This window comes from Lepidochelys kempii, chromosome 9, assembly GCF_965140285.1.
Source record: "Lepidochelys kempii isolate rLepKem1 chromosome 9, rLepKem1.hap1, whole genome shotgun sequence".
NCBI classification, from domain to species: domain Eukaryota; kingdom Metazoa; phylum Chordata; order Testudines; family Cheloniidae; genus Lepidochelys; species Lepidochelys kempii.
In genome coordinates this window covers 90,834,803-90,858,966 of record NC_136388.1, presented here as the reverse complement: position 1 = coordinate 90,858,966, position 24,164 = coordinate 90,834,803, and the positions used below count along the sequence as shown (strand labels likewise).

At 42.2% G+C, this 24,164-nt stretch overlaps 1 protein-coding gene across 2 annotated transcripts in view; it reads right to left on the bottom strand.

The window, feature by feature from the left end:
• The window catches only part of NRK (Nik related kinase), a 121,783-nt gene that overhangs the window by 21,982 nt on the left and 75,637 nt on the right, over positions 1–24,164 (bottom strand). For both annotated transcript variants that reach the window (XM_073358334.1, XM_073358336.1), the window contains 10 exons: positions 19,923–20,054; positions 18,760–18,827; positions 17,611–17,726; positions 14,308–14,396; positions 12,707–12,825; positions 8,402–8,495; positions 5,653–5,829; positions 4,660–4,789; positions 4,105–4,263; positions 1,068–1,211 (listed from right to left, as the gene is read on the bottom strand). In XM_073358334.1, the coding sequence (XP_073214435.1) occupies positions 1,068–1,211; positions 4,105–4,263; positions 4,660–4,789; positions 5,653–5,829; positions 8,402–8,495; positions 12,707–12,825; positions 14,308–14,396; positions 17,611–17,726; positions 18,760–18,827; positions 19,923–20,054 (1,228 nt within the window). The remainder of the gene's footprint in view (positions 1–1,067; positions 1,212–4,104; positions 4,264–4,659; positions 4,790–5,652; positions 5,830–8,401; positions 8,496–12,706; positions 12,826–14,307; positions 14,397–17,610; positions 17,727–18,759; positions 18,828–19,922; positions 20,055–24,164) is intronic.

Genomic DNA, 24,164 nt, shown 5'->3' with positions numbered 1-24,164 from the left:
GCAAGGGGTAGGACTGTATAGACCTTGGCTGCTTGTCACAGGATCCCTGGCCTGGAACCCAGTGTAGAGGGTGGGCCTGGGTTCCCCTGCAAGCCACTGGGAAGTGGCACAGTGAGTTGGCGACACCAGCCACCCAGCTGGTCTGGAAGGACTTTCATTTCCCTGGAAGGGGAGAAACTTAGTGACCTGGCTGGAGGGCCAAGCCACAAACAGGAAGCTGCAGCTCCGGGAATAAGAGAGGCCTCAGAGTAAAAGAGATGATGGGTAGCGACACTGACAGAGGAGGGCAGCGCCTGGCAAGAGCTAATCCCCAGAGCCACCAGGAGGAGGCGCCACCAGCAGTCCTATGATCGGACGGGGGGTGGGGCATTATTTCGTAATTCCTTATCTCAAGAAGTCTTTTTAATTTTGTTTTTAGACCTATATAAGGCAAAATAGCAATCTAGATTCAAGAGACAGGCTCAAAAGGGATGCTGCATTACGTGGAAAGTCAGAACGAGCAAATCTGGGAAGCACAGGCTTCAGCTATGCCAAATGCATTGTGTCCAACCTGTGTATAAACAGAAGTCATTCCAACCTTCCCATCAAGGGCCTGATCCTGTGAGGTGCTGAGCATCCTCAGCTGCCTTGGCAGCCAATGGGAGCTGAGGCCCTCAGCACCTGCAGACTAGGGTCCCACATGATTCATTTGCCCTCTTGCCAGCCATACATTGATGTGATTTAACAATGTTTGGATGGAAATCTGCTTAGAGCGATGCTCACATGTTATACGAGCAATTAACCAAACACAGACTTCCTTAGCAGCAATGGAATGATGTTTTAAGCATTCAACACATTTTTATATCCCACAAACCATTTTACACATTAAGTATGTAATGGCATATCCCAAGTCACAGACGAATCTGGAAGGAGGATGCAAATATTGGAGATCCAAAGAGTGCTTTCCTATTAGCAAAAATAATTGTCCTGCTTTGTCCTACAAGAGGAAAGTCTATAACCGAATTCATAACCTAATTCTTCTTTATAATTTATAAAGTGGGTCAGATACTTTTAGACACTGAACAAACCTGATATGGTGATTAGCACATTGAGTCCTTCCAGAACATCCATTTGCTGGAATCGTCTCCTTGTGATCAGTGAGTAAACCCTTCCTTGTCCACTTCGGTCCAGCAGCCATAACCCGTTCTCCGTCCCCACCAGTAAATTTACTCCTGTTAGTACATAAAAACCACTGTCAATTATCTACTTAGTCATAGCATATTTCAGCATTAATCGCTTATCTATAACTGACTCTGCTTTGGGCTTCCTTCTCTTAACTGCCTCTGATATCTTCTCTGGCACTATGCAGATGACCTTGTGAAAAGTGAATTACAAAATTCTCACCACTTCACAATGCAATAAAACCCCAATCCAGCTAAGTACTTAAGTGCACATGTAATGTTAAGCATGAGTAGTCCCCCTTAAGTCAACGTGGATTTAAACTGCTTTGTGAACTCAAACTGGTTTGTGATCCCAAAAGCAGACTATGAATATTGCAAAACCTCCAACTCCACTAATGCTCCTGCGTTATGCAGGAGGTCAGACTAGACAATATAATGGTGCCTTCTGACCTTAAAAATCTATGAACCAACTCCAACCTCAAATTCAATGAGGGGTAACAGTCCCAAGCACAGGGCACACTAGAAAAGGAACAAATGATGCTAGGAAGTGGATTGTTCAGGACTGAAATTTTCCGTGTTTCATAAAGACGCTTTCGAATGCCAAATTAATGGAGTGAATCCATCTGAAATCTAATTATTCCCAGCGAAGTGAAGGCTCCAATGGGCTGCTGACATGAACTGACACCCACTGGATGGGGATTCAGTTTGGCTGTAGTGATTGGTAAGGTTCCTAATCAGTATGTTGTAGTGGAAATAAAACAGCATAAGGTATTACACTGCACAAAACCATCGTTTCTACTGGCAATGCTCCGATGAGGACCTGGCGTTGTTCAACCTCAGTGTACATGTAATTACAGACTTTGCTACGCTGTTCTGTTCTTAATTTAAAATCTTGGCCTCCTTTAAACATGCATTAAACAAAACTGAAGCTGTAAATGGGAAATCCGCATTTCCTTTGGATAGCGTTTCCCCTATTTCATTCATTTATTTTGTTTTTCATGTGAGACTCAAGCTGACTGGAGATAAATATTTTGTCAGCTCCACAGAGCTCATCTTCTTTCTTCTCCTAAAACAGATGGATGATTAAAACCATTTCAGAGCGAAGACACTAGGAAATGCGGGCCCTGTCCACAACTGGGCTAAAGTGGAGTAGCTCCCCTGGAGTCAATAAATCTATGCCGATTTATACCCACTGGGTTCTCTCTGTACGTGGCTGATCCTGCAAGGTGCTGAGTACCTCTTGAGAAATCTGTAGGAGTTGAGGGAGTCCAGCCTCTGAGAGAATTGATATCTTGATCTGTTTTAGCTTCTAGAGAAGATTCCCATAGAAAGACTCTATGGCAGAGGTTCTCAAACTGTGGTCCGTGGACCAAGCTCCATTCAGGTGGTCCGTGGATAGTTCCCTCTAAGGTGTGTGTCTGGGCGGCACACACAAGAGAATGACGGGCCACCCACCTAATTAGTGGACTCATGCAGGCGTGGCTCCACTAATTAGATGCCTGGACCCTGGAGAAGACGCACATGTAAGGTGAGGTGGTGGCCTTGGGGAGGGAATAAAGGGTAGGTGGGAGGGGGCAGTGGGGTGAGAGGAGGGTGTGGGGGGAATTTAGAATGTGCAGGGCTGCAGCGGCCAGAGAAAGAGGCCTGTGGCTGCTGCGGCAGGGGAGAGAGGGAGAGACCCCCCCCTCCTGCCCAGCTCCAGCTCGGGGGCTGCCACGGCGGGTGAGAGAGGGAGAGACCCCCCTCCTTCCCAGCCCCAGCTCGGGGGTTGCCGTGGCAGGGGAGTGAGGGCACATCCATCACATTAGAAAGGTAAGACTACTGGTATTAAAATATGAGTTGTGTGCTTTTATTTGTAGAACCAAAAAAGTTAATTATTATTAAGTTTTTTTTATGTAGCGCTTTTATCCAAAGCGCTTTACAATAGTTACCTAGCAGTAAAAACAACATTTAGAAAGAGCATTAAGTTGTCTGCCGAGAACCTCAACAATTTTCAAGTGATCCACGAAAAAAAAGTTTGAGAACCACTGCTTTATGGAATATGTAGCATATGTGAGGGGATGGCTTAACCCAGTGGTTCTCAACCAGGGGTACACATACCCCTGGGGTCTTCCAGGAGGTACATCAACTGATTCAGATATTTGCCTAGTTTTACAACAGGCTACATAAAAAGCTCTAGCAAAGTCAGTACAAACTAAAATTTCAGACAATGACTTGTTTAAACTTTTCTATGTACTCTGCACTGAAAGGTAAGTACAATATCTATATTCCAATTGATTTCTTTTATAACTATATGGTAAGAAAGAGAAAGTCAGCAATTTTTCAGTCATAGTGTGCTGTGACACTTTTGTATTTTAATGTCTGATTTTGAAAGTAGGTAGTTTTTAAGTGAGGTGAAACTTGGGGGTACGCAAGACAAATCAGACTCCTGAAAGGGGTACAGTAGTCTGGAAAGCTTGAGAGCCACTGGCTTAACCCATTCAGCTTCAGGTGTGGCATTATTTCCACTCCCCAGAACCTGAAGGATAATTTGGCAAAGCTTGGCATGGTCAATTCAGCACTTCATTCAGCTAAGGAAGATTCATAAAATATTGTGCGGTTTACTGTGTGGGAAACGTTCTGGCAAGGCCTTAAAAACCCAGGTCCTGATGCTCTGGAAGAGCATGATGATCTCTTGGCTCTTTCAGTGAGAAAGATTTTAATTTAGTGCCTTCATCAAAATGTCCTCCTACCCTGTTGCACAGAATGTTCTGCAACAGAGATTCGTCTGCCTGTCACCTTCCACCTCGAAGGTGGCTTCATTTAAGTACCGCTGTAGGTAAATAGTTAGTCACTTTGCGATGAGGTGCAATACAAATGCAAAATCTCAGCACAGCCTATGCTCTCAGAAACATGCTGTCCCTGTTTTCTAAATAGACAGATGCCTCTTTATTTCTAAGCTTACCCCACAGAGCAGCACACAGGATCTCTGAATTAAATTTCTTCTTGTATTTGCGAATTTCTGGACTGTCACTCTGTGGCCGGATATTTGTGGGGTTGACATTGACAACAGAGCCTTTCCTTGCATTCCCTCTTCTAATAGGCTCTGGTTTGGGGCTAGATGCTGGAAGAAAAGACACAGAGAGTCATCAAAGATGTAAGTGTTCGGTCACACCCCACACATGACTTGTTTATTGCAATTTGAAAGCAAGTCCAGAGAGCTGCATGTTTCACCAACAGCCAGGGAATAGTTTCTGCAAAACTTAACGTAGCATGAGGTAGAACCATAGGTCTGCACAGTTTCTGATGTATTCATGAATATGCATTGGGCTCACACAAGAACAGAGTAATGCACACTTCATCAGGAGCCAGTGCAATGAAACCCAACACTATTAACATGGATTTAGCGTTTCAAAAAGTCACCAGAAAATTCCAGTCTTCATTTCCAAGAATTAAGCCAGATGCTTTTGGCAAAAGAGCCAGGCATGATGCATTTTATGATAAGAGCAAGCATACTCACGAGAGCTACAAGTAGGCCCTGCTGGACTGCTGGGAGGTGAGATTTGTAGTAGTCTAGGATCTATGAACGAAGTAAAGGATGTTGTAGATGATGAACTGCCCTTTGAGGGTGTACTTTCAGCACTTGATGTCTACAATGAAAAATAAGGTCGGTTTTCACTTCGGAAGTTGATGGCAGGGAACAGATATTGCGTAGCACTGTTGGTATCCAGAAAGCTCTCTGAGGTTTATATGAAACTGTACATGACATAATTAGATATGAACAACAATTCTGAAGTGCGAGTTTGTGGTACAAATTGAACTACAATGAAGGAAGCCTGAGCAAAGAGTCATGACAAGACACAGCATAGAAGTGAACTAATTGGTGCCTAGAGGAAGAGATAGAATAACAGACACCTTGCATTTACATCACTCCCTGCTGTCTGATTTGAAGTAGGACATTATTCAAACCTCTCTGCAGCCAGGAGGATGCTGTTGCAGCAAACCAGGGCTGTTTTAAAGACCTGTCTCTTGAGAGAGTTATGACTTATTTGCACCTTTAATGTTATCCCTCACCTGGCAGTGCTGGCAATGTTCCTTTGATGTTGCTGATTTGCACCATCGGCAGAGAGATGGATGAGTAGCTAAGGTAGCACCCTAGGACAGCGCTGAAGGCAGCAATCTAAGAGCATTAGCACCATGGGAAAAGAGAAGACGTATACTACTGGAGTGCAGGGGAAGTATACTAATGTTTGGGTAGGGGGAAAAGGAGGGAGTAAAGAGTAAGGGGGACATAGAGGAGTATGGATGGAGAAACAAGAGAGGAAGTAGGGATTGGGTTAGGGCACCCAAGACTTTCTACTGGCCCCTGGTTCAAGCCTCTTTGAGAAGCAAGGGGAACAAAGATCTCTTCTCTTGACGAGATTTGATCCTTTGGCCCCTATGCTGGAGAAAAGGAAGGACTGGAGGGGACTGTTATTGCAGTGAATCTAATGAACACAATTTGAAGCTATACCTTATTATTTACAGATTTGTTCTGAGGTCCTTGACTATTCTGAGTAACTTTTTGCTGGTTCACCGAGGAGTCTGAAATTTGGCTTTGCTGTAGGAGATCCGGCAGGAGATAGTTCTGGTTGTGTATGCTCCAGAGTCCTTCCTGGGTGCTACCACTTTGTTTCTCTGCAATATGATTCTGCACATGAAAACAGATTGGGAAGTTAAATTCACCACAACATACTTTTGTTTCATCGTGTAACCCTAGCTAGGTAGGACAGAAAGTACTGGCAGGGCATGGTGAGGGGAGGCACAGTACTCTATGTGGTACATCAGGTAAAGAAAATCAGCTTATGGCACAAATGTCTAGCCGACAAAAATATTAAATTCAAATGACAGTGCACTGACATGCTGATCTATGGCAAGCATTTATACAACATCAGTAATGCGCCTTATTTACAAAATAGCCGTCTTTAGTTCATTAGTAAATCTTCACATCCCCAAGTGGTAGGTAAGGATGTACTGTCATCTGGGTAGAAAAAATGAGGCACAGAAACAAAATGATTTGCCCCTCGACCACAGGTGGAGTCTGCATCCGAGCTGGGAGCAGAACTCATGAGTTCCTTGATCCCAGCTCTGTTCCCAGACCATACCTCATTATCGTCCTTGTCATTAAAACTTTCACTTACTGTAGCTGTAAGCTTTTATTACAGAATAATCGCATTCAGTGAAGGGACAGTGAAAAGACTGGAAAGACTAAGAATCAGTCTTATCAATGCGGTGCATTTTTATACTGCAGCCTTCCTTAGTAGGATCACAGACATCTGGATAAATACCGGTCAGTTCAGTGGGTTTATAAGACATCACACAAGTAGCATCTATAGATGTGGTAGGGCAGAGGGCTCTGGGTACAACGGCCCAAGTTTAAGGGAAAATGACTAAACATAGGGAAAGCAGGGTTAGGAGCCATTGGCAAGGGAGAAAGAGATGGACCTTGAGATGGGATTTGTAAAGGGTCATTGAGGCACTGATGTATGTTCTAGAAGGTGAGTGGAGTGCAGAGGGATCTGTCTACTGTGGAGGATGAAGGGGAAGGATGGTATTTGAGGACCATCAGTGCTGGGATGTAGGAAAACAATGGGATGCTAAGTTTTACATTAGAAATTTCCTTTTGAATTATACTAAAGGAAAAAAAGGAACACCGGCTGAATCAGAAGCAGCAGTCTGTGTGGTTTGCTGGCTGATAAACAACCTAGTGAAGTAAACTAAGCCTTTGTGAATGCTGGCCAATGTATCTGAAGACAAGCAGTGAATTCTAAATCTAAGCTGTTTGTCTTTTAAAAGACAAATAACCAACTGGAAATTAAAGGGATGCTGTGAGGCATTTTTTATTCTACTTTTTTTTAAACTTGCCATTAGGCTAATATCCTGGGCTGTATTAACAGGAGTGTTGTACGTAAAGACATGGGAGGTAATTGTCTCACTCTACATGGCACTGGGGAGGCCTCAGCAGGAGGACTGTGTCCATTTCTGGGCACCACACTTTAGGAAAGATGTGGACAAACTGGAGAGAGTCCAGAGAAGAGCAACAAAAATGACAAAAGGTTTGGAAAACCTGACCTAAGGACTTTTTTTAAAAAAAACCTGAGCATGTTTAATCTTGAGAAAAGATGACTGACCGGGGCACCTGATAGTCTTCCAATATGTTAAGGGCTGTTATAAAGAGGATGGTGATCAACTGTTCTCCGTGGCCACTGAACGTAGCACAAGAAGTAATGGGCTTAATCTGCAGCAAGGGAAATTTAGGTTAGATATTAGGAAAAACTTTCTAACTATAAAGGTGGTTAAGCTCTTTGTTGCTTTTTCAGTTGGGGAACCAACATTTGATTCCTTCCTAAGAGAGGAAGGATGCTATTATGACTGAGGCTCAGAAGCCAGGGTTGGGGCCTGGGAACCTGAGCACTATTGCTGGCTCTCCCACACTTTGCCTCTATGACCGAGGGCAGTCACTCAATCTTTTTGTGACTCATCGTCTCCATCCTTGAAATGAGAATAAATTCATTAATGTTTGTCAGTGCTTCAAGGCCCATGAATAAGAGGTGCTCTACAAGAGCAAAGTATTATTATTATTTCTCCAGCTTGGTGTTTTCAAGGCAGTAATGGAGTGAATGGTTCTATTTTGTTTGCTTTCTTTTTTCGTGTACCAGCAATATCATCTGCTCTGGGAACATGGTTTGCTAGTTAATGCAGGTGGAACTGAGCCAGCAGATGGAGTAAGACAGCACAACATACTGGTTTTGTGCGGGTCCTTTATGATTTCTTAAATTCCTAGGAATGAAGATATTTTTCACTGGGTAATGATTTAAAAAGTGAGAGGATATTTCTCCCTAAGTTATAAACATTATAAAGAGGGTGAAAAATCTGGACCCTAATTCTGTATTATGATGACGGGTAGTATTGTGTTATGTAGGTCCTTTAACAAATCTGTTGATTCAAGAAACTCTTCTACTCAATAAGAAAGAAAGACAAATAAGGAGGCACAATTTTGTAATAATAAGCGAATTTATAGGAGGCACAAAACCTGAAATGGCTTAAAAATCGCTTAAAGATTTGCAGTGTAATTTGAAATTGCAGATCAAAACTTTACAGTAAAATGACCTCAGTGCTGTTCAGAAGAAATGGAAATGATGTCTACCCTGTACATTAGCAATGATAGGCAATTTGACTTCGCACACCTTCCCTCCGCCCCCACCTTCAAATGTCCAAATTACCTTCTGTTCTATTACGATGCTTTGGGGTTTGAGTTCAATTCCATCTGGAACTCTTGTCCTTGAGAAATCTGCCATTCCATTACTTAGCAGTTGCCTGGTGACAAACTCCAATTAATGAGCAGACCAAATCCAGGTGAAAATAAAACACACACACACATTCTAAAATAAACTAACACCACTGAAGTAGCTAGTACACTTGGATATTTTTGTACGGGAGCAAGCTGATTAGCTTGCACACAAATCTACATAGACTTTATGCTGAAACTGGCACTAAGGACGACTTGCAATAGAAACCCCTCTACCACCCAAATACCAAGTGATTACTTTATACTTTCCCCAGTGACTCCAATATAATTTTTTCAGACACCACTTCAATTAGGCAATATATATTTGGTGCATAGAGTAGTCACTTCAGACAGGCGTGACTATGTACTTTGCCCACTCCCCTGCCCCCAAAGAAAGTATCTCCCACACTAGTGAATTTTTGTCCAAAGGCTGCAATTATTATTAAATAAATAAGAAACAACAATAAAGAAACAAATGGGGAAAATGTGTATTTGTACAGCAAAGTTGGCCATGGCCAACCATCCCCACCATATGCTACCCTTTCATTCAATAGCAGTTTACTGACCTAAAAGCCACAGAGAGGGCCCCTAGCAGTATGAAACCTTCCATCCCGTCTAGGCCTAGACACAAGGTCTGGACTACAAGCCTTAAACCTGTGCCTCCATACACAGCAGTCACTTAGCCTATCCCTGCGAGCCTCTACTAGTAGATGTTAATGTCCCCTGGCAACAATTAACCCTAAATTCCAAATGATAATCTGGGAGTTTAAAACTACCTCCCTCCCCACAATTTTGGCCCAAATGGCTAGGAAGAACCACATGAGACCCCAAAGAACATAACAACGTAAGAATGGCCATACTGGGTCAGATCAAAGGTCCATCAAGCCCAGTATGCTGTCCTCTTACAGTGGCCAATGGCAGGTGCCCCAAAGGGAATGAACAGACAGGTTATCATCAAGTGATCTGTGCCCTGTTACCCAACCCCAGCTTCTGGCAAACAGAGGCTAGGGACACAATTCCTGACCATCCTTGCTAATTGACACTGATGGACCTATCTTTCATGAATCTAGCTAGCTCCCTTTTGAACCCCTTTATAGTATTGGCCTTCACAACACCCTCTGGCAAGGAGTTCCAGAGGTTGACAGTGTGTTGTGTGAAAAAATACTTTCTTGTGTTTGTTTTAAACCTGCTACCTATTAATTTCATTTGGTGGTCCCTTGTTCTTGTATTATGAGAAGGAATAAATAACACTTCCTTATTTACTTTCTCTATACCAAGAGTAGCAACAATGCTAATCACACAAAGGTATGCAAATGCTATCTGAGTTTGCCCCAACGGAAAAGAAAATGGCAATATATTAGACAAAATATGCGTAACATGTCCATGTATTAAACCCTATAACCCACCCAGCTCCTCCCTCAGCACATTCGTAGGGTGGGAAATAATTGCTACAGCTGCAGGAACTGGCTCCACATCTTCCCCAGCAGCAGCCTATAGAAGGAAAGGTTAGTTCCACCCTCCATGCCAATCAGATGTCCCATTAGGGCCTCCAGGGCAGCCAATCACTCAAAGTTAGCCTGGGATTGGATGAGAAGGGCAAGGTGCCCTTGGCTTCTCCTTCAGGTGACCCTCAACAAGAATTTCCCAGCCATCATTGTGCTGTAAGGAAAGGTAGGAGCGTGGGCTGGGGTGGAGATGATGACAACGATGATGACACTCTGCTCTAACACAAGTCAAGCTGTGCAGTTTTTCTTAATACAATGGGCATGGAAGAGCACAAGTGCATAGGGTTCCTCCTATCAAGTGGAGACAGAATCCATGAGCCTGATCTAGCTCCGCTTGAAACACATGGGAGCTTTCATTGTCTTCCGTGCTGGCACAGCATAGTGGAGTTTCAAAGCATTGTACAAAAGTACATAAACTATTGTTATCAACACTTTATACATGAGAAAACTGAAGTGCAGAAAGACGTGAGTGACATGCCCAAGGTCACATTGTGAGTAGTGGCAGACATGGCAACAGATCCCAAATCTCCTGACTTCCGGGCTTCTGCTCACTCCATGAAGCCTGACAAACAAAGGTACGTTCTGAGGGGCAGATCCTCAGCAGGATAGTTGAGGACCATTGGAGGACTGAACTTGTATTTGTATATTTTGTGTGCGATATATGCAAGTGTCTCTTCATTGAGGTTTATTTTTATTTTCTGCCGCTCCCCCCAACCCCCGCATTTTCTATTAATTGATTCTGGAGCCTGGTGTCAAAACCTCTATTGTACTCCTGGGGCTGTATCACAATCGGTCCGAGTTGTCTTCTGTAAGCAAAGGCAATAACAGTGCAAGGGGCTATTGTTTTCAGAGGAACAGAGTCTGAAGAAGAGCAGTGACTTGCTTCTGAAAAAGGGATTAAATTAAACAATCGCAAACGTAATAAAATTGGAAGGAAGCATGACATGACAGAGGAGGGATTGCTGGGACTGCTCTTATGAGGAAGGTGAGTAGGACTTGCCCTGAAGGAAAACTGAAATCCACTTTTATTAATTGTGACCAAAGAGAGAAATACAAATCCAGGGGTGGGGTGCGTATGAATTTTCTGTGTAAATTCAGAGCTGAGATGTGAAACTGATCTATAAAAATGAGCCACAAGAAATCCTCTGAATTAGGGGGAAATGGAGTTATCTGAACATTGTGACGTCTCCCAGGAGCTGCATTCTCACTGGAGTGGTATTAATATGCATAAATACAGTACACCGGTGCATACACTTTACAGGCATATGGACAGTTTAACCCATGCAGACCACATGCAGGAAAGTCTTTTATTAAAAGAAAATTCTGACTTATCCGGTACATAAGCAGAGCAGCAAATAGCACTCAAACCATTTCCGCTGAACAGCCCATGGCGAAAGACAGCTGCCCCTGTCCTGGTTCCCCTGAAAACATGCCCAGAGAGTGCTCCTCAGATCCTCCACATCAGCAACAGTGAATGGGATTTGGCCAAGGGGACAAAACAGTTTCTTCATATGTGGCTATACTGCAATTACAATGTGGACATAGCCTTCAGCTCCCTGGCAATTTATGCACTCCAAGAGAGGACAGATTATGCAAGATGTGGCTTTCTCTCTTTCACCTGTTCTCAGCCCGAATACGAGCAGATACCAAAGCTGCTTTGTAGTTCTCCTGGGAACAGAGGTGAAAGTAAGCCGGTACGCCCCGGACCACGTACTTAGTGGGAAGGAAAAAGTTTTTAATTCGTAACTCCTGTGGGAATGGAACTTTTATCCAGGTTCTGAAAAGATTCATTACTCGCTGCAGATTTCACTTTGACCACTAGGGCCTCCTGTATCCAATTAGCATTAATCAGGATACATTTCCCTGCAGATCTATCACGTAATCGAAATGGTGCTCAACTGAGATCGGGTTATTAGCTAATAGGTGAGATGATACTTTTGATGGCACAAAACTTCTAGATATGACTCCATATATCTAAAGGCAAACCTCATGGGGGTCATACTGTGAATTTCCTTTTACAAAAGGCCCTGCAATTCTCAAATTTAGAAGAGAATTATGTGGAGTTAAAAGGACAGTGATGAGAAACTTCAGAATTATTATGGCATGGGAGGGCCACAAAACTCTAAAAATTAAGTAATAGGTTTAATGTTATGTAGTGAAGCAATACGTTTTTTGGATTATCTGAGGTTTACAATGAACTCTCACCTACAATTGATAAAAACGTCCTTTTTCAGATCACAACAGGGAAGTCTGGAAGAGGGGCACTCAAGAAAAATAAGGCCTTATGTAAAACAAAAACCAACAAGCTAGAGAGTTTTCAACATTTCCCCCCCTGTGTTTTGAAAGCGGTAAAACACAAATCAGGAGCATATGCAGGACAGAATAGATGTGCATTCTGGAAACAACTGGTAATAGCAATGCACAAGCAATTATTTCTCAGGAAAATATGCCTTTTAAATGCCTGGTAGGCCTTGCAGATCTCACTCACAAAAACTGCAATAGAGAACGGGAAAGCTAAAGGAGAATAAAAAACTTTGAGATCAGCTTGATAAAAAGCATGCAAATTGGAGATACACCATCTGATCACTGTAATAATGTTGCAAAATCAAAAATAATACTGGCCACATTGTCGGTTGGCGTAAAGGGGTGGCTCTTATGTCAATACAGCTGTGCTCATTTACACCAACTTGTCCTTTGAGAGTTAACAAATTAGTAACAAAAGAAAAAAAGCTAACCTTGTGTGAATCGTATCATCATCATCGCTGCTGAGCAGTTCATCACTGGATGATGAATATTCTGCTACTGTGGAGAACATGTTGGCACCGTCTTTCCCTTTGGCGAAGAAGGCTGGACTCTGAAGAAAGAAAACTCGATTGCATTTTCCCATTTAAGAATCCACTGCAAAATCACATGAGCAAGCAGCCACCTTATTCCATTTCTAGTTGGTAAATAGTTACTGCAACTTTTAACTAAAACTCTTTATTAGGCAGATAACACTTTTGCACCGCCCCACACTGGAGCCAGGTAGTACACAAAGAATAATGAGCTGAACTAAAATGACTGAATTCCTCTAGCAATGGCGTCTGGTTAATTTTAACCAAGCTGTTAATTTTAGGCTCAAACATCTCACCACCATTTAGCAGGGTGAATGCTCACTAGTAGTATAAGCACCTTTCATCCAATCTTGGCTCTTTAAAAATGTTACTTTTGAATTTTGGGGCCAAGGTTAGGTTAAATCTCAATGGTATTCAAGGGATGGGCTTTAATACCTGTGTAGAAAATGCTTGTGTGGAGAGGTATTATACACAGGAAAAACAAACCTCTCACTTTCATTTTACATACACATTCCCCCAGGCTGTTTGGGGTGGGATTGTGCTTCAAGGAGCCTCAGCCCAGCTGCCTACTTGGGCCAGTGGGTAAATGCCATAATTTAGCCCTAAACTGGAGCCCCTTGGCCTCTACTGAGTCTGCTAAAGTGGACACCATGCTAATTGTGATGGTGGTTTTGATAATGTGGATACAAGTCTACTGGGAAATGAAGTGAGACCATCATTTATCTACCAATGATACTTCTGTGGCGCCCATTACCGCAGTACCTGAGCACCACTCAATCTTTAATGTATTTGTCTTAATACATCCCTGTGAGATAGGGAAGTGCTACTATCCCCCTTCTTAAGGATGGGAAGCTGAGACAGAGTGAATATGTGGCTTACTCAAGGCCACAAAAGGATGCAAACCTGGTTCTCTGATGTCCCAGGCCTTTTCCCTAAGCCCTGGACCATCCTCCCTCTCCTCCAAACCTGTCTTACACAGACCGCCAAACAGCTAGCTGACCTTACGAACTCTAGGCTGCTACAGGTTTGCTCTAGATTTGACCCAGTCTCTGGCTATGCATTCCTCCAAGCCATCTAGGCCCTTCCCTGCAACTTTTAAAATACCAAACATTCCACGTATGATCTCTTGCTCAGGGCATGTTAGCTCCAGTTAACTGAACCGATGGGCAAACACCCAACTTTACAAGGCTGAACTAATAAAAAAAAACAAACCCAAGAAACAGAGGTCACACTTTATATTAAAGACACATTTATACACAGCTCCTGAAGGGTTAATGCATTATTAAGCGTGTTACAGTCATAAGTGGTAGGTGATCAGAGGGTTATAAGAACAGCAGTAGATTCTGCTACAGTGGGTTATATGCTCTGCCTATGAGCAGCCTGTTGACTTGGACTCTATAACAATTGGTTAACCATTAATTAAAACGTTTATACTGTTTATAAATGTACCCTTACTAGAAAGTGTGACCAAAACCAACAGTATTGGCAGTAAAAGAACCTACTGAAAACTGGGCCAGGTGAGGAGCATTTTCAGACTTCTTGAACTGCTGCGGGTGGTTCTGGGACAGTGGGCTCTCTGCCTTGGACGAGCCTTGATTCCCCAAAAGGAGAGTTGTAGAGAGAAGCATTAAATACATGGCACATACAACAACAGGACAATCCCTCAACACGCGCATAGGCCTCCTATGCTTGCATTGTATTGTTTTCTCTTTTATGGAAAGGGAAGCCTTCCTTTGATTTTTAGGGTGAGCCCCCCCCCCCCCCCCCCCGGCCCACAGCCCTGCATGGCTGTGGAAGTCCCGATGCATTTCTGCTGCCTAGGGTGAGGCCGGCAGAGTGGAAGCCAACTGGCTCGCACAAGCGCTGTGGGCAGTGGAAAAGCAGAAGCTCTCTGAACGAGAAGAGTGGGGAAAGTGGACATGCCAGGGTTGGGGCCGACGGGTCAGTCTAACCCTCTTAAACAGCTCATCACATCAGTGATTGCTCGGCACATTCCACAGCAGGGGTGCCACCCAGCTGCGCTCCACTGATTGCAGGCCAAAGCAGAGGATGGAAACCCTGAGCCCCAAACCACACGTGCATGTTTTCCTAAGCACTTCATCTGACTGTAGAGCAGAAACAGCATAGAGGGCCCAATCCTGTAACCCAGCCTTTGGGTAAGTATTCCCTACTCCCGTCAGCGGTCCCGCTAACATCAATGGCTCTGCTCCCATTCGTAAGAGGGAGTCAAGCCCTACATTTTTTAGAATATTTTATGACATTTTGCCACTGTCCAAACTTCAGAGCTCTCATCTCTCTCCGAAGCCAGTGCCCTGTGGAAGCCAGGGTAAGTTTACACTGAAAGCGAAGCTGCCATAGCAGTCAGAGCTAGGGTGTATAAAACTGCACTGCTCCCTCTGCTAAAAGCAGAGGGGAATGCCCCCTTCGCCAAGGCTGTTGCCTTGGAAAGTCACTGTTCAGGTCTTGCTTCTCTTTATTCTTTGGCAGTAATAAGCCATGTCAGCACTTCTCCTGGCACAGATTGCTGGCTTAGCTGTGCTGTCTGATACATTGTGTATATGCGTGTGTGTGTCTGTGTGGGGTGGGGGGAGTAGCCAAGGCTACTTCCCAAGCAGCTACACAGGAAGGGCAGAATTGTCCAGGATCGCTGCTGTCCTCCTCCACATATGGTCTAATGATGCAATTGGCCCATGAAAGGAAGTACTCCTTTCTCCTCTGCACCGGCATGGAAGGCAGCTCATAACTCAGTTCATTGCTTAGTAACTTATTACATAACCTGTCCCATTGCTATCAGCGGGACTACTTGCAGAGCAAGACATTGCTCAGGGAGAGTAAGGATGGCTGCATCTGGCCAGATTAGGACTCTATAATGCAGGCAGTTATTTGTGTATCTACATAATTTTATTACAATCACTATATGGATTTAAGCATTTTCTAAAGCTGTTTTGATTCCAAACTCATTACTAATCACTGAGTGTTTAAAGCAACTAGGCTGCTATATTAGTTTAAATGTATTTAAACACCTAATTCACTGTTCCTTTGGCTTTGAGAAAATAAAACTTTTCCCTGACTACCACACATCAGAACAAGCTGTCATTCAATTACACTTAAGAACCCAAGGAGACAGGTTAAACCACTGGGGAGTTTTTCAATTCTTTCCATGGCCAGTGAGGTTTTTAGTTCCCCTTCCCAGAATAGCACAGGTGTTACATATCAGACAATGACTGTGAAGTGGCGCTGGGCTGCTGCATGATTGCTTTTTGCTGAATTATTATTGAAAAGGAAAATGACATAAAAGCAAAAGAAAAACAAGGTCAAATCATTTGAGACTGTGGTTTGGATTTTTCTTGAAGCCAAGTTTTCAATATCCAATGGCTATTTAAAGCAAAGTTTGCTTGAATGTGTGACTGCAATAAATATGCAATTTGGCCTTCATTTGTCAAGTTTTTGTAAATTAACATGAACATCACTTTAAAAATAACTTTTTCTTTAAATTCCATATTATTATGAAATGAATTTCTAAGATGCTCATTGCCATGATATCAGCCTTAACGCCAATAGAAACACCAACGATTTCCCCCTGCCTTAGTAGTCATTTACATAGTGCAAAGTGGGTATCAAATGCTACCATTCTGCAGAGAGCTACACAAGCAATGGCCAACCAGGCTTAATATACGTAACTGGTACTCTGACATCAAGGCAATGAGATTCTTATAATTAAATGTATTTTTAAACAAGACACGGTGGGTGAGGGAATATCTTTTATTGGCCCAACTTCTGTTGGGGAGAGTGAGACACGCGTTCGAGCTACCTGAAGAAGAGCTCTCTATAGCTCAAAAGCACGTCTTTCTCACCAACCGAAGTTGGTTTAATAAAAGGCATTACTTCACCCACCTGGTCTTATTTAAAATACATTTAATTCTAAGAATTATAATATCCTTGGACCAACATGGCTACAACAAATGACATAATATATTTAGGAGTAACTAGAGAGGAATAAGGCTGTCTACTTCTCCTTCCGTGTCCCTGCCTGCTGGTGCTTCAAGCCACATATTTAAGAGGAATCTGAGTTTGTACCGCCACGCATTTGCATGGACTAGCATAACCCAAGCGAGCTATGCAGGTCTTCATCCACAAGTACGATGCAAAGCTGAAAACCCACCACACGTTTTGGTTACTCTACATGTGGTTGTCTTTGTCTAATAATTTGCTTTTGGCCCCTTTTAAAAGTTTCACTATATTTTTCAATAAATTATAATATACCAAAGGAATGTTTCATAAGAGGCTGAATGGGGAACCTCATGTCTTCCCCAGCCAAAACAATAATAAAGTGCAGAAATGTTAATGCATAACAGCTGCTAAACTGTATCATCTCATTAGCTAGCAATCCAATAAAGTAGTAAAGGTCATGAAGAAAAGCTCCGGTGAGTTACCCTTATTATAGCGTTAGGCCAATGTACCCGTAACACCAGATCTACTGACTTTCAACAGTACTAGTGAATAAAAAGACACTGATTTTGTTTTTCACCTCCTAATTAAGACAGTTTATTACATTTTCCATCTGGGAACATGCTCACTGTCAGTTTTGCACTCAAAAAAGGAACAGTTTCTATTTTAACTCCGTGCTTGGAACACAGACCATACAATCCAGAAAGCAATCAAAATCATGTCATGAAAAGACATGCAGTGAACACAAATATAAATTTGTATGCAAGATTTTGACATCTTGGACTCAACATGTACCAGATTTCAAGGCATAGGAACATTACACATTTTGATTGATAAATCATTGACCTAAGAATCACCTGAGGTTGATCTTTTGCTGAGATGAGATCCCATCTCCCATTGCCTGCTGCCAGGAGAGCTGCTGCTGCTATTTAGTTTCAGAGCATGTCCCCCTGGGGATGGCTGCTGCACGTTACTAAACACAAAGACAAAAATCATATCCAAATATTTTGCATTTCTGTTCCTGGGCCTCAGAGCACTTACAGATGTTACTGAATCCAGCCTCAGAACACCCCAGGGAGGTAGGTATTATTGCCTCCATTTACAAACAGAGAACAGAATACACAGGAAGATAAAGGGACTTGCCTAAGGTCAAAATGAAGACTGTGGCATTCCTGACTCCAAACACTGTGATTTAACTACTAGCCCATGTCTCTTTTTTGCATTGCATCCTATAATACTTAAAGAGAGCATATTTAGTAATGAAGCTATTGGCAGAAACACCACAAGTCACGGCTAAATTGCATATATGCAGAGTCAGAGACAGAAATTGGGAGCATTATTGCCAAAACCCACTGACCTCTACCACCTGCCCACAGTGTGACACACATGAGTCTGATTCTCCATTAGCCTGCTCCTCAAGCAGTCATTTACACAAGTGCCAAGCGGGTGCTAGCAAAGCTGCACGGAAGGGTTTTACACCCACTTTTGTGCTGGTGTGAATGATGGCACCATATCCAGGGCAATGGAGAGTCAGGCCCACTGAGTTGTATTCATTGTGCTCAAACTACTGGACCAAATGAGAGAACTCAGAGCAGTCAGCACTAGGCCCTGCATACGAATGTGCAGGATCAGGCCCTTGCATATTATCAGTGCAATTAGGGACTGATAATAGGATGAGATTAAAATTATGCTGACGCAAAAAGAGAAGCGGAGCCACAAGCGGGTTTTATCTGGGTTCAAAATCACACATGTAAACTGTTAAGAGGAGAAATGTGAGCGGGTTTAGAAGCTTCGTTAAGGTTCAAGGTCAGAACATTTGGCTGGGTTACTTTGTGGGTAAGTTGGCTCCAAAGAGGGAATAATTGTCATGGCCATTAAATGAAGTATGAACCGACGTTGACAGTGGAGTTCCTGAAGTTATGGCTTTGATTTTAATGAGCTGGCTTCAGTTTTCCTGTTGGTAGTAAATCAACATTAGTTTAAGCACAAAACACAGAGGAGCTTACCTTGAAGGACATCTTTGACGGCCAAGATGATCCCTGCTGTAAAATTTAGAGGTTGTTCTTTCTGGAACCTTAAAGATTTAACCAAATGTTTCAGTTCGCTACTCTGATATCATATACTCAGTTAATAATCCCAACGTATGCCCTGCATAAATACAAGACAGACTAAAACACACAGAAGAAAAATGCTCCAGTGGGACATTCTGGGAATGTGTCTTTTTATTGGAAATTACTTTATTGTTGGGTCAGTTTTTGTGGTGAATGGGGGAAATACAGTTCCGGTCACATAAATGTTGTTCCTGTCCAGGGACTACCAGCGTACAGGGTGAATTACCTTAAATTGCTACAAACAACACACCCACCCAGGAGGCAGTAGAACATATATATGCAAATACCCAGCACTTGTACATAGGGGTTTTGGCTAAAAAAGAAACAAAAAATCCTTTGAATTATGTGAACTAATAATCTAGCTCTGCAGTGTAACTAGATTCTTCAAAACCCGGGGCAGAGGGAAGGGGGCAGGGAGGAAAGAAACCAAATAGTTGGTCTAGCCAAATAAGTGTTTACACATACACAGACCACACACATATATTACATGTACTGACATACACAGCATTCACTCAGTTAGGCCAGATATTATTATATTTACTCAAATCCATGTTTTTACATTATCCTTTCCAGATTAACAAGATCTCTTCAACCACATAACCAATTTTGAACTCCAGGGTGATTTTACTAATATCCTATCAGTCTATTCTAACACAGGGAGTGACAGAATTACAGGGTGAAATCCTGGCTTCATTGAAGTCAATGGGAGTTTTGTCAAGATTTCACACATAACCCCTTCATCAGTGTGTTGGGTTTAATCTGCAATAGCCATTCCTATCAACTGTACATTAATTGTAGATTAAGAAATGGATAGTGAGATGGGGGGGGGAACCCCCCAGCAGGAGTCTAATTCTCCCCTTGATGCAGATCTATCTGTCATGTGCCCATCAGTATCAAGGCGTATGTATAAGTTCTGGTAATATGTATGGGGGTAAAGGACCTTATTCAATGCTTAATGAAGCAAGTCAATGGAATGAATCCCACTGACTTCAGTGAAGCTGAATTAGGCACTATTAATAATGGCCAGCTGGAACATATACCCCTTCAGTTTCCAGTACCTTTGGAGGCTGCTCTTCATTTTGACAAACACTCCAGAATACATCATCCTGTCCTGGGCTCACTGGTGTTATCACCATGTCTGACAGTGAACTGCTGTGGTATACGTCTCTACTGGTCCGGAGGTTTTCACTCTTCAAACAAATGAAGTTTATGTCAAACATTATCCCCCAGCCAGAATCGCTCTACAAACATCACCACCGCCACACTGTTGGTATAGCCAGGTATTTGGCAAAGCAGACATATTGCATTAAATAAGGACCACTGGCACATGAACACAGTCTCATTTATCTTCACCTTTGTAAAGGAATTTATTTATTTTCAGGATGTGTGTGTGTGTGTGTGTGGGGGGATAATGGGTACCATAAAATATATTGCTAGTAAAAATTTCTTATACTTCACATTTGTCCTAAAAAAAACCCCCAACCCAAAGAAGCTAATATTTCATTAGTAGTACCTGGCCAACTGCATAACTGGATGGTATAAACCATATGCTGCAAATCAAACAGATTTCAAAATGAATATTTCATGGAAGAATTAATTTCCAGTATGCATGTTGCATATAAAGCAGTCAAATACTCCTATTTTCAGAGTTAAGTATTGCAAATGTGTTCCCCAAAATGTAACCAACAGTTTTTCCCAAGAGCTGTACAAATTAAAGATGAGACCAAGCCCTGAGTCAGATTTGAAACAATAATTTCACCAAAGCTCAGGGATAGTCAAATCAAGGGGTGCCAATTTGGGCCCATGTCTGTTTAAAAAAAGCACCCTGATAAAAGCAGGTTGTTGTATTTAACCAGCAGCTGGCCTGAACTGGCAGGAAAATATTCTCACACGTGCTCTTCATTCCAAATGAAAGAACGTTTAAAAACTTAAAAACTCAAACTTTCAAAAGAAAGAAACTTTCAAAAGAAAACTTTCAAATACCCAGCATTTGCTACTTAAGGTTTCTGGCTAAGAAATAAAATCCTTTTGAGTGACGGGATAGCTCAGTGGTTTGAGCATTGGCCTGCTAAACCCAGGGTTGTGAGTTCAATCCTTGAGGGGGCCATTTAGGGATCTGGGGCAAAAACTGGGGATTGGTCCTGCTTTAAGCAGGGGGTTGGACTAGATGATCTCCTGAGGTCCCTTCCAACCCTGATATTCTATGATTCTATTAATCTAGCTCCGCAGTATAACTAGACTCATTCATGGGGTGAAAGAAGCCAGAAAAGTCCACTGTGATGATCGTCTCTGAAAAGAGCAAGCTTCTTTGATTCAAGAAAAGAATAAGGGAAAATATATGGCAATGGTGTTGTATGAGCTGGGTCCATCCAGAGGAATTTCTATGTGGCAATCCAGTTGGCGTTGCTAGTAATATCAGAGAGATGCCTGCAGCTATAATCTCTCATGTTGTTATCCTGTCAGATCTCACATGCTAAGCATGGCAGGAGCACTCCAGAGAACATCTAGGGACTGCAGGAAGTGGTATTAGTTATTCATTAGTTGACATTCTTCCTTCTGAATCAGGACTGAAGCAATGCCCAAGCATGCTAACATCTTGCTGCCTCCTTTCAAGGTACCTCCTTTCAAAAGCACCATAAAACCAGGATCACTTCCAGGCCTTAAAGATACCATTGCAATGTTTAATAAGAATAAAGGTACTGAACCTGTGTCCAAACCAAATTACATGTTGCCTGCTTAAAATCCCTCTGTGCATTCAGTGGGAACTTCCTGTCCCAAATTGCTACCGTGTGTCGCTATGCTCTGTTAAACAGCTGCTGTGGTTCATTCCAGAGGTAGCTGCTGTTCAATGAGTGAAGTTTCTTTATACATTTTTTCTTTACAATACCTCAGAGTGGTATTTTACTGATTAATTAATTGAAGTCAGTAAAAATGTTTAAAATGCTCAGTAGAAAGATACTATAAACAGGTGATGATTGTTTACTTAATATTTCATTAATTTTCAATACTGTAATTTATATAAAAAATACAAGTAAAACAAATAACTAAGAACTAGGCACAGAATTTCAGAAACATAACGTATTATGATTCTGAAGTCTATATAACCCATCCTGGACTACTTTATGGGAACAATAGGGCCTCATTAAGATTCCTTAACAAATATTGAAAGGAACAAAGTATAAAAGAAAAGAAAAATAAGCTAATCCCAGTTTATACTTTCCAGGCTGGGATGGGAAAACCAGATGCAGGACACAGTTTTATCTATTTCATCTGCTTAGAGATTCAAGGTTCTTTATCTCAGTTTTGGGAGCAAACAGCTTTATAAGCATTTAGAACATTTAATGGTCTATTTTTCCAGTTTGTGTTCTAAAAAAAATAACTTTTTTGCCCAACATGATTGCCACTAATAATAGTTTTTATTTACCAAAATTATCTGTGGCTGCAAGGTGTTCCCTCAAGTGGCTTAACCTGGGGATAGGTATGGGTTTTATAGGAACTATGTTATCAATACACAGGAATATTTTTCTCCATCTTCTCCTAGGCCCTGATGCAACAAAGTACTTAAGTGTGTGCAAAAATTTAAGCATGCGAGCAGTTCTGTTGACATCGAGGGGACTACTCCTATGCTTAAAATTAGGCACATGCCTAACTGCTTTGCTGAATCAGGGCCCCAGTGACTGGACAAATCCAACCAGGTGCTCTATGGGTGAAGTCTATTCCTGTGCAGATAGCCAGCCCAAGGCTAACATAGAATTCAGGTCCCACTTATGAGTGAAACTCTGGCCCCACTGAAGTCTAAGGGAGTTTTGCCACTGACTTCAATTACACTCTATAAATCAAAAGCAGTGGAACCCTGGGGTATTGGAGATAACTACATCTCCTTGTGTTTGTCTGAACGAATCATTTTTACAAGGAAAGCTCTGTTGATGATTTTGAATTAAACAGAGCTCAATCGCATTGTGTTTTTATTATAAGCACAAGTGAGGGCATCCCACCCACTCCTAATCCCCGAGGCTTCCCTGTGGGTTTCAGAAAGATGCCCTGGGACCAAAGAATGGATCCTAACTGAGTTGAGGTAATGGGCTCTTTTCTGCATGGGAATTATGACAGAAGAGGACACAACACACAGCAGGCCATGCTTGTTTGAAAAAGATTCCAGAGGGGGAGTACAAGACAACTGGATTGCTTTGTGAGGACACCCCTAATATCATTTTGGCATGCATCCACAGGCATTCCTGGATGCTGTCCACATGTTGTCATAGGATGGCCTAAAGAAGGGAATTTTTTTTAAAATTACTTGTATCTTTGTTGCAGAGCTTGGATCAATTCATGATTTAATGCATAGCTGATTATTTTAATACAGCCAGCTTTCTGGTTCTAATTTAGCAAAAAAGTAGGACATTAATAATGTTCTATAAATTTTAATGTGTACAACTGAGAAAATATATCCAACAAATCCTTACAGGTGAACCACAAAGCCAATGAAAACTGAGTTCATCACAGATTTGTGTGCTACATCTTTCCATTAGCCTGGCTGTGGGAAACAGTGAGAAGGGAAATATGTGGATTTTTTAAATATAAGTCTCAGGCACCATGAAATTCTGAAGATAACCCAGAATGCATCACAGATAACCATGGGGCTCGATTCACCGCAGCCTTGCACCTAATCATATGCAAAGTGAGTGAAGACTGGGTGGAAAATGTAATCACTAGGGTCCGGTAATGTTTTGCAGCCCCATTGCATGGGTGAAGAGGACTACACAAGGTGCAAGGCACTTCCAAATCAGGCTCTCTACATCTTCATGGCTGTGATGAGATTTCTTCTTTAATCATTCAGATACAGATTCAGCAAACCATTAAGTGTCACTTGATCTTACGGAGTCTGAACTATGACAACATGCAGCCGCTGCTCTGACCTTTCAAAGCCTGGATAGTGGTACTTCAACACACACATCTGGGATTCATTTAGTTTTCGTATTAGTTTTACAGTTTACTTTTAAGTCAATGGTATTATATTTTGAGAAACAAATGAGCTCTACCCCTCTATACTTAGTTTTACCAGTCTTTGTCTCCGAGTCTTGTAAGCTGCAGATGACTGACTGGTCTCTGAGCCATCTTATACCATAAGCACACACGGCAAGAATGCATCGGTTCATTCCACCTTGCCGCAAAATGCTAAGTTACAGTGTGTACATTCATATGATTCACAAAAGGAATGAAAACACAAAACTCATTTTCTTCTTGAGACTAACTGCAAAACTAAATGTTTCTGATGTGGCCATTTCAAGAGAAGGATTCTT